At 31.9% G+C, this 11,538-nt stretch overlaps 1 protein-coding gene across 2 annotated transcripts; it reads right to left on the reverse strand.

The window, feature by feature from the left end:
- Positions 1-389: 389 nt before the first annotated feature.
- Positions 390-5,054, reverse strand: LOC134706434 (uncharacterized). 2 transcript variants are annotated; one of them, XM_063565356.1, is made up of 7 exons: positions 4,977-5,054; positions 3,868-4,100; positions 3,363-3,465; positions 2,964-3,023; positions 2,500-2,661; positions 1,441-1,525; positions 390-1,034 (listed from the first exon to the last, which is right to left on the reverse strand). In XM_063565356.1, exons 2-7 carry the CDS (start codon positions 4,020-4,022, stop codon positions 790-792), a joined length of 810 nt encoding a protein of 269 aa, XP_063421426.1. In that variant the 5' UTR covers positions 4,023-4,100; positions 4,977-5,054; the 3' UTR covers positions 390-789. The 2 variants fall into 2 exon arrangements, with proteins under 2 accessions (XP_063421426.1, XP_063421428.1); XM_063565358.1 differs by lacking the exon at positions 4,977-5,054 and having other exon boundaries at positions 3,861-4,008.
- Positions 5,055-11,538: the final 6,484 nt, after the last annotated feature.

Consider the following 11,538-nt stretch of genomic DNA (forward strand, 5'->3'; position numbering starts at 1 on the left):
TATACGTTTAAAACACTTGTAACATCTCTGAGGAGTTCGTATGTGACCCGTTTCAAGGCTTAATTTTTGTTCCTTTTCTATATACACTCATTTTTCAATGGCAATCAATCGTACAATCGTGAATTGGAAACCACCGGAAAATTTACTGAAAAAAGACTTTTCTGATCTAAAACTCATAAACACAAATTCCTATTGAGTTCAGACACAAATATATCGTATCTTCATAACGATGTTTGTGAGTCCGTCTAATGTGAACATGCACTAGCTTACCGTATTAATTGAATTATTTATTAGCCTTAAGATGGTTCAGAGGATTTTTTGTTGCAGATATTTGGAGAACTGACGATTGAAAAGCTAAATTCATCGTCTATATCTTATGAATACCTATATATGAAAATCCAAATTTATTCTAAAAAGAAATAAGAGCTAATAACCCGAAAAGGTCAGTTATTTCGAGCCAAATACGGAATCAGAGCTGTGCACGAGGGAGATATATGTATTCCTTAATTTAAGATAATTTTCAAAATTTTGTAAAAACAAATTTAAGAACACAATTTTCGTATTGTCATGACACTACAGAAGAACTGTCAACTGGGTTGGTGATATCCTTGAAAACGTACAACAAGTACAGATATCGACACAGCGGCAGAATTAACATTAGAGGTACTGATTTTACTGTACAATACGTGCATGGTTACTCTATAGATGTTACAAGTATTTAAGAGAGCGCATGTTCATGGTCCAGAATGTTGGTATGTTATGTATTTCTTCACTGGATATTCCTCTCTGTTATTTTTTAAATCTTATAATAGTTCCATTAAATATTGAATCTGTATTGACAATAGTAGACGGATCTGATAAAACATTACAAACAAACACTGTACTTCTGCCTTGGGAATCAATCACAATGTCCTTCGCTGTTTCTATTTTCAGTTCCATACCACCAGTCACATCAATATTCGATCGCTTTGTTGATATATCTTCAGAGATGCTTCTATTCTCTTCTACTGCAATAACAGGAATCAGTTTTGCATCTACAAAAAATGTTCCAAAAAAAAAATATCATGACAAAATCATGTCAAAATATCCAATTTAATGTCGTCGTGTCTTTAACTATATGTTCACTGTGACGTAATGAGTGTTTATTAAAGAGTTCTGGTACTGATATCCTTACTATGTAATTGCTAGAACGTTTTCGTCAATGATTTCTACGAATCATACATTACAGTAAATCAAAATAGGAAACTGACGTCGACGTAATATAAAAACTAGGAGATTCTGTATGAATGCGAATGACAAAACTTTTTATAAGAATTTAAAAAACGAAGATAAATCCAACTATATGCCACCGTACGTCCTATTTAGGTCAGATACAGAGTGCTACAAACACAATGTTATATCATATTTTCAAAGAAATTGTAATCAAATATTACTGAATACCTTTGTCTTGTGGTGATTTGTCGTAAATACCATCAACATCAGTGAAGAATATAACGTTTCTGACATCGTTTTGCTTTGATATTGTCTGAAATTAATCATGTGAAATCATAATATATGTTTAAAATGCTTTGTTCCCTATTGAATAAATATAGTTAATTATTTAAATAAAAATCAAAGACTTTGTTCAATCACCGTCCGCTATTTTAAATAATATCAAAACCTTTTGATATCTCTTTCTCTGTAGTCCTTTCTCCCCTTAACAGTTGTTTACAATCTTTTCGTGGGTATTGATGGTGGATAGTTACAACATTGAGAATTCTACCATCTGCTCTCAATACTGAATGAACAAGGTGAAGTTTGTTATATCTTTTACATGGAAACTAAAATTCAGGAATACGAGTGATATGGCAATTCTTTTATCTACACTTTTGCTGATGGACAATGATATATATATAGCTCAAAGAACAAAGTTTAAAATTTCCCAATTCCGATGTCTTGAGTAGTTTCAAACCAACTGTTTCTGCATTTATATATGTGTGTGTGTGTGGGGGGGGGGGGGGGGGGGGGGGGGCGAAAGAAGCGGTCATATCTGTCGATGCTCACTCGTTATCATGTTAGAAGTTCTTGAAATTTTTCCGCCGTTTGTTGAATTATATTTGCCACCTTGAGACACGTAATGGGAATGAGACATATGCACGTATGAGAAAGGACTCTCATTTTTTTTTAATAGAGGTGATGGGCAGTGTCCTCAGCTTCTTTAGTCACCTATCATGTGAGATTTTAATATTTTGACTAATAAATCCTATAAAAGCAGAAAATAAATGAGATGGATTAAAATCATTGATTGGTTAAAATCAAAATGATATCTTAACTTTACCAAATGGATAAGTCTCACACATATGTCTAGGGTATAATTTTTATAGTATTCCCACTCAGTATAAAACAATGTTCAGTACCAAATGGAAAAGTCTTAAACATATGTTTAAGACACCTTTTATGATGGTATTCCCATTCAGGAGTATTCAGTATCAAATGCACAAGTGTTATAAATGTGCTTACCTTTATGATGGTATCCCCACTCAGGATAACACATCCTAACGTCGTGTCAAACACACAGTCACCGTGTAAAACAGGAACAAATCCTTTCGCCAATACATCGTTCACAATTTCGATGTTATGGTGTATAACATTTCTGTTGTCGGTAGTCCAACATCCAAAAGCCTAAAGGAACAAAACACTATTGTATTACGGACATGTTTTGTATTCTTGTCTTTCATTTTTGCTAAAGTACTTTGCCACTAGACTCAGTGTTTACATGGCATTTTGTTGTATGTTCTATAGAGATTAAGATTCTAAGACAATACTGTTTATTTTAGACTTTTTGTAATTTGGATATACGTTTTAGTATGTTATAAATCAAATATGAGAATTTGAGTCAACTCGGTGAACATGAGTTGACAGCTGGTGCCTAGTATAGGATGACTACAACACAGAAAATAAGACATTTATCAATAGTTACTTACCGGTACACCAACAGCGTTTACTCCATGTAGACACATACGGTTAACTATGATATTATTTAGCTGAAATAATAATATATTGAATAAATATGGTACTGGAGCAATACTTTCAAAAAGTAACGAGATTTGAAATGTCTAATATTATTTTTTTCTGAAACAAACATTCAACATACACAATTTGATAAATGATGCTCTTTCATAAAATAATTTCTGTATATATGACAAATACAATATCCTTACACAGCAAATACCTCTAGTATTTCTAGAAATCACTATAATTCGAATACATTATTTTAATTAGGCAAGTGTATCAGCAACTAAAATTTGAAATAGTAATATGCAATATTAAGCCATATAACCTTCTGGTAAATAAGAGGGGTCTAAAGGATTTTTTTCCCATACCTTTGTGACGGACACTCTAGTCATACAAAATCCCTTTTTCGTGTCTTCACGTGTAAAACCAGCATTAACATTGTACTGTTTGGCCTGATGGTGACCGAACGACCTACAATAAATGTGTCATGTATATATAAAGTTATTGATATAGCTTACACAAATAATATTTTATAAAACAAAAATGTTGGTATATATCGATTTTTTTAGATTAAGGAATATAAATACTTCATGCAAGGCTGTTATTCATTGACTGGCTTTGGTTAAACTTTTTGTCCCTTTGAGTTTTATCAACTTTTCATTCTTTCTTATAAATTTAGGATTTTCAAAAATTTTGGACTTGGGCTTCACTGACAAATGACTGAAGAGACACTTATTATCGAAAAGCCCATCTGGTGCAATACAATTGAGATTGATACTGGTAATATTCCTATTTTGGTAGATTAAGAATGCAGGGATTCATCATGTGCATAGGTAAGTTTTTAAATAGTATTAATTCAGACTAACCACATACCCAGCTCCATGTACAATAACAATCCGTTTGTTTTGTTGTAGAAATTTCTTGACAATAATGCATGCTTGTGTCAGTTCGTCATCTTTCAGAGTTTCCAACTTGTCTTTTATGGTTACTGCACTTCCTCCAAATTTAATGATAATTTCAACAAACATTGTTGGTCATTGTTTATTCAGTTATTTTGGTTCTTTAATTATATAATCATATGTTATGTATTTTATTCTGTTTAATTCCTGTAATTAAAAGTAATACAGATTGTTTAAGAGTCTAGACACTTATGCATAAATGGCATTAGAAAGCACAGGTATCAAGATTCGAAGCTATGGCAGTAAGATGAACATTTTTTATGAAATAAAACGCGTGCAGTGGGCAGTGTTGATTTCAAATTGAGTGAAATTAATGGGGATATACTAATAAACTTTTCAAAACGGGTTCAGAACTTCTTGATGAAGAAACGGCATAATCTTTGTATCCAAAATATTTGAAAAAAAGTAAAATCACAAAAATACTGAACTCAGAGGAAAATCAATTTGGAAAGTCCATAATCACATGAGTAACACTTAATTGCATAGATATAAATCATAAAAAATAGAATGTGATATAAATTAAGCGACTACACCAGAGTGTAAAGCAGTGTGCATTAATACTTGTCTGAATCAAAGATCAACCTTCAAAGGCTAATGAACAGCTTTCAATGCATAAGAATACAGTCAAGCATATTTTACTTATTCAATGGATAACAGGAAATGAATAAGGTTGTGCTATATAAAGGCAACAGTAGTATATACCGCTGTTGAATGGTCATAAATCGAGAAACGGGGTCACAAACTATAACCGAGGGTAACACAACAAGTGTAAGAGGAAAACACCGGAACAACACTGATCTACAACAAAAACGTTCATCATAAAAACAGTTTATGTAAAAAATCTAAAATAATAATTTAGCTAGCGATCTAGATGTAAAGACGGGTATCATAACATGCCCAAAATAGAAATGTAGATATAGGACTGTTAACATGTGAGACTAATACCAACCCAACATCAAACACCTTTCAACCTTTAGGGGAACACAAAAACCTTATATTAATAAAAATTAAATAGAAACTTACATGTATACCTCTTGTCTCCTACAAACAAACGCGTGTCGATGTTTATTGTTTTGTTTTATTTATAATACGATAGTTGTATACATTACCTTTTAAATTTGGAGTTATCTTTCTTTATCCACTTGATTTTGTTGGCGTTATTTAGTATATATATATATATATGGGTTTTTTTCTTATTTGTTCATGAGGTTTTCTCTCACGGTTTATAACAAGGCAAAACAAATGATGCAAATAAAATGTGATGAAAATTTTGCCACAGTAAAAAGAAACAAAAATACCAACTCCAAGGAAAAAACGAAACGCCGCGAAAGACTTTTATTAAATGGCAAAATGAAAAGCTCAAACAACAGGCATTTTCTTATGTGAAAATGGTGAATTAAATCTGGTTTAATGGCAAAATAAACCTCCCACTTTATGACAGTCGCATAGAGTTATATTATATTGACAGCAGTGAGTGAGCGAAACACTTATAAGGTAGAAACGTTAAAAAAAATATGGATACAAGAGTCAACTTTGTAATAAAATCTTAATCACTATAAAAGATGACTGTTTCAACAAAGAAACACACAATGGCATGATGTATTATTTACCTAGAATCTATAATTCAATGCCATAATGTATTATTTGTGAAGTTGATACGGAATATGTTCAGCATTTTTCACAATTCAGTATATTTTTTTTCTTCTTTTATAATTAATATTTGGTAGACTTGATGTTTTTGGTATGTTATAACTACGTGGCCTAATACTTAAACATCCCGTCAATGTGTTTGTATTATCTTTCTTTTTTCGCTGGTGTGTTTTGTATCCTATAAGCGTCTTTTTGTGTTTCTTTTGTAGAGAATACGTTGAACCACAAACGTGCAAAATTATTCAATCGCGTAGTGGAATGAACTATTTGTAGATTCTTATAAATTCTATACATGTATAACTTTTGGACTATTTTAAATATCGGTCTATTTCTGAAATTAATTCTTATATACTTTGATTTTTTAACCCTGTATGCTAACATTGCCCATGTGAAATTTTTAAATTGTTTTATATTCTTTGAATGACAAATTTATGTGACGTATAAAATTTTCTGACGTCAGACACGCGAATCAATGAGTGTGTTTGTAGAATTGGGTTCTTTTAAATTGTTCCTTTTAAAATTGTTACACGATGATGGCTGCTGTACCTATATTTTGACTTTTTAATTTATTATGTCTATTTAGTTCACGCATCATTGTAAATATAACGGAATTTGATGAGACTGTCATCAAAGTGAGAGGTTTAGCGCTTTAAAACCAGGTTTAATCCACCATTTTCTACATTTGAAAATGCCTGTACCAAGTCATGAATATGACAGTTCTTGTCCATTCGTTTTTGACGTGTTTTGTCAGTTAATTTTGCCATGTGGTTATGGAATTTCCGATTGTTTTCCCTCTAAGTTCAGTATTTTTGTGATTCTACTTGTTTTACGAACTTATTCATAAAATAAAAGAATAGTGCATTTGAAAAACAAGCGACAGACTTCACATCATAACGCTTTTAACAATTTACTTGCAACTTTTATAAGAGTTTAACATAATCTGAAAGGAAAGGTTGGATGTGTTTGGTACAGAAAATTCATTTAATTCGTATACTAGATCCTGCCAACCCCTTTAGCATTTGCCAGTTGCACAGTGTACTTTCTCCAAAACAATATTTCGGCAGCAATGGTTTGTAGTTTCAGAAATATTGTAAAATTGGTGAATAATAAATTTACTGTTGATGTCAATAAAAAAGTGTGATGTAAAAAGCAAAAAAGATATAGCAAATCAAAATCATAAAACAAATGTATGCCCTTGAATTTTTACTAGATAACATTTTTGATCGCTTTAGGGATTCCGTATATCGTCAGGTTATCGGAATTCCGATGGGGACTAACTGTGCACCACTTATTGTGGACCTGTTTTTGTATTGCTATGAGTTACAATTTATGACAAAAATTAGCAACAACCCATCGAAACAACATCTGATACACAAATTTAATAATACTTTTAGATATTTGGATGATATTTTGGCTCTCAATAATGACGACTTCAGTATGTATATTAAAGAAATTTATCCTGTTGAACTTACTTTAAATAAAGCTAATACTAACAATGACCACTGCCCTTTCCTCGATTTTGATATCTATATCACTAACGGAAAGCTGAATACTAAAATTTATGATAAAAGAGCTGATTTTTCATTTCCTATCGTTAATTATCCATTTTTAGATGGTGACGTTCCCTGGTCACCATCTTACGGTGTTTATACATCTCAACTTGTACGATTCGCTCAAGTATGTAACAATGTTTTAGATATTAACGAGAGAAATTTATGTATTACTGAAAAATTAAAACACCAGGGTTTTCGATATCACAAACTAGTCAAAACATTTACTAAATTTTATCATCGGTATAAGGACATCATTCGTAAATATAGCTCAACATGCAGACTTCTTATACGTTCAGGTATTTCACATCCAATTTTTTATGGAAATATTCTTTATAAAGCACAAAAGTGCCAGTATTCACCTCAGAAACTAACAAAACCTTTGAATAGACTTATTAAGGTGTAATACCACCATTGATTTTCCCCTATTAGTCCTTGTTAAATTTGCACTTTTCAAAAAATTGTGCAGAATTTGTCTTTGTTTCAAATAAATAAATACTTGGCATGAGTAAAGTTTTATTCTGTCCAGTTCTATAGAAAAAGTTTCACATAACATTTCATTGCATATAAGAAAATAACCATCATGGAAGTTGACCAATCAAATTTCTCCCCTTATTCTATTTGTGTACCAGGTTGAGTCACCATGTAACCTCAAGATTACAAAATTTTCTATAGAAATCACAAATAAAAAATAATGGTGTTTTGAAATACCCAAAACATATGTTTATGACACAGAAATAGTTTTACTGCAATAAAATGTAGGATTAATTACCTACAACGGTCAAATTCAAGGGAGTATTTTTTAGACCTACTTTCGTATGCAACCGGATGTGACGTACCATGATTTGGTGGTATTACACCTATTAAGAAGGGATATAGCTACGATACTGTTGTCAGGTCATTAAAGATTGCATATTTTGGCGTTATTATTGATTCACTTATAGGATCTTTGCGTCGGAACTAAACACATTTATTCTAAAACCAGTTGTTGGCATGACACTGGTTATGTTCTTCTCATATATTTTATGATGGTATGATACTAAACTCCTAAACGGGAAGGATTGTGCCTGATGTTCATATGATGAAATCATAATCTTTCAGTCAGTTTTATTGAAGTCTTGAGCTGGCATGTCAGTTAACTGCTAGTAGTCTGTTGTTATTTATATATTATTGTCATTTTCTTTATTTTCTTTGGTTACATCTTCTGACATCAGACTCGGACTTCTCTTGAACTGAATTTTAAATTGTGTATTGTTATGCGTTTTCTTTTCTACATTGGCTAGAGGTATAGGGATAGGGTTGAGATCTCACAAACATGTTTAACCCCGCCGCATTTTTGCGCCTGTCCCAAGTCAGGAGCCTCTGGCCTTTGTTAGTCTTGCATTATTTTGATTTTAGCTTCTTGTGTACAATTTGGAAATTAGTATGGCGTTCATTATCACTGAACTAGTATATATGTGTTTAGAGGCCAGCTGAAGGACGCCTCCGGTTGCGGGAATTTCTCGTTTCATTGAAGACCTGTTGGTGGCCTTCTGCTGTAGTTTTTTTCTACGGTCGGGTTGTTGTCTCCTTGACACATTCCCCATTTACATTCTCAATTTTAAGAATGGACAATATCATAAAAAATAAAAGAAAGTGAAAGAAAGAAACATTGAGAAACAAAAATTTCACCATCAACCAGAAATACAACTGCCCTCTAGAGAATAAAGCTGGTCCTCCGCAAACAATTACACAGAAAGTGTTTTCCTTGTGAAATGATATGTCGATGTTATTATAGTAAGTCGTGAAAAAAGGAATTGTGCTACGAAAATTGTAACCTATCATCCAATTAGTGATGACGTGCATAAGACATTCGTATATGAGTCTACCAATGTATAAGAAACAAATACTTTTTTTTCAGTTTCTTGCCTTTAAGTAACAATTCACAACCGTTAGTAAGCAAGAACTTATTGATAGGAAACTCACCTTGTCTTCTAGGAGGAACAACACAATATGCAAGTGTTGTTGTAATGTTTGTACATAAAAAGAAAATATGGAAATGAACCTCATTTCGTTTACTATCTAGTGTACAAAACGAGTGAATGTCCATTTATTTATTGTTCAGGAAAGTCTGTAAACAGGATGTTCACAGTTTTTAAATAGTTGTCAAAATATAGACAAAAACCGGTGAGGTTATCGACGTGTCACCAACTACTTTAGATGTGACATAGTAGGTATGTCTACATAGGTATAATTAGCCACTGAATTTCCACGTATATGTCATATAAAAAATAAAGAGGAAGCACACAAGAAAAATGAAAGTTTGAATGCAAACAATGACCGCAGCACAACATCAAATTGGCAGGGTTCATAATTACCGTACTACACAGATAGGATATTATAAAAAAGGACTAAACAGTAAAGGCTTATTATTTACAAAGACAAATAAAAGAACACTATAACACGTTATTTAGATGATAATAGTTATCAAAGGTACCAGGATTATAATTTATTATAACCAACATCAGTATCTACAAGCTATATTTCATTAATAGCATGTATAATTTTGAAGTTGATTACTATCAACAATGCCTTGTTATCTTCCGATAAAAAGAGACACAACCCTGATTCATCCACTCTCTGCTCAGACACTGGTGACATTTTATAAATATGGATATCAGCTGCAAACTCTTGAATACTTAATGAGTAGGGAAACGTTACATCACAAAAATACTGAAATCTGAGGATAATTCGAAACGGAAACCCCTAATCAAATGGCAAAATCAAATGATTAAACGCATCACATGAATGTACAACAACTGTCATATTCCTGACTTGGTACAGAAAATGGTGGATTGAACCTGGTTTTATAGCGCTAAACCTCTCACTTGTATTTATCTTGTGAGATCTTAGACACCGATTGAGTTGTTTTCGAAAGGAATATTAATCACAGGGAACAAAAAAATCGTCTGTTGTGACGAGTTTTAATGTTTTGCTGTTTTATTTACCAAATCAAAAATGATTGTTCAAAAAATCCTGCTATAATTGCCTTATGGCGTTTCCACATAATGTGCATTTTATTTTCACAGTTTTCTTGACATAGCAGGACGCACCACATAACACAAGAACTAACATGAGACACACGAGGAAGTGTTCAGCCATGATCTCCAATGCCTTGACTGTTATAATTCTTTAATGCTAGTATCAATAAACAAAAGAACATAATTACATGAATGGATTTCCGTAAGCTTATACACACCGCTGTAGGTCACTAAATCTTAAACACCTGACTCTTAATTCTTCATAATTATTGAAAGTGTGAAATGAAATTGTTTATTTATTTTCAACCTTTAAACGTAACAACACATCTGGGGGTAATCATCAAGGATAATAAAAATATATCTTATTTTTACCTGTCGGTATATTAGTAGTTAAATGAGATTCACAGTAATGAATTTGTTTTGTTTTTTTGCTTTCTTAAAATACGAAAGCAATAAAGTTATAAACCTGGTGGCCGCCAAAGCGGGGGTATCATTTATTTTATTTCAGTTAATGTGATAACAGCTGGAAAAGCTGCACAAACTGGCAATACGAAAAACGTCTTGTCAAATGTTTCTATGACATTCAATTTGATTTTTTTTTCTTAATTTCTAAAGGTCAAATATGAAACAAGTGATTCTACACTAAGCTCGCAAACGTTGTTGTATCTATGTATATGTTTCCTATACATTTGTTTTGTATGTTCTGTTAGTATATATAAAAAAGCCGATTGCCTACCAATTTATGAAAGAATAAAATTTTTGCTGAATTGTTATTTATTTTTCAAAATGAATGTATCATAGAATATTTGGGTTCACAGTAACATCAACTTTTAAGAAGTATTATCTATGTTGGATTTATTTGTTTCTATACGACCTGTATGAACCTGAAGGTTTATATTTTAGTAAGGTGACCTTGTAAACGAAAATATTTATAGCAGACACAGATATCTGAAAGATAAATATATATCATAATTTCATAATTTGTCTATAGTGATTAATCAGTATACTTGCTAATTACAACTAATATCAGCATTTAACATCTAGCTCCTGTCTATCTACGTGGTGACTCTCTATACAACTAGACAGTTATCTTCATCATATACATGATATAATAAAGTTGATTGTGTCAGATAAATGCATTAACATTGTGACCCACGAAATGGTGTCACATTTATTCAATCGAAGAATAACGAAATATCTTGTATTTAGGTCTATGAAAATCAGGTTAAGTTTTAGTTAACCAATATTCAAATTTCGTAAATACATTAGAAGAGACAATAACAATCAAAACCAAGAAGTAAACAAAGACTCACAAACCCAAAGGACATTTACATCAACAGTTATAAATAATAATTAAGAAACAAC

Source organism: Mytilus trossulus, chromosome 2, assembly GCF_036588685.1.
Source record: "Mytilus trossulus isolate FHL-02 chromosome 2, PNRI_Mtr1.1.1.hap1, whole genome shotgun sequence".
Taxonomy (NCBI): domain Eukaryota; kingdom Metazoa; phylum Mollusca; class Bivalvia; order Mytilida; family Mytilidae; genus Mytilus; species Mytilus trossulus.

Excerpts from the sequence above, each read along its gene's own strand:
- LOC134706434 (XM_063565356.1), bottom strand. The coding sequence starts at position 4,022 with ATGTTTGTTGAAATTATCATTAAATTTGGAGGAAGTGCAGTAACCATA. Across the intron at positions 3,466-3,867 it reads GTTATTGTACATGGAGCTGG|GTCGTTCGGTCACCATCAGG; the intron begins GTATGTGGTTAG and ends CATTTATTGTAG. Across the intron at positions 3,024-3,362 it reads CTAGAGTGTCCGTCACAAAG|CTAAATAATATCATAGTTAA; the intron begins GTATGGGAAAAA and ends TTATTATTTCAG.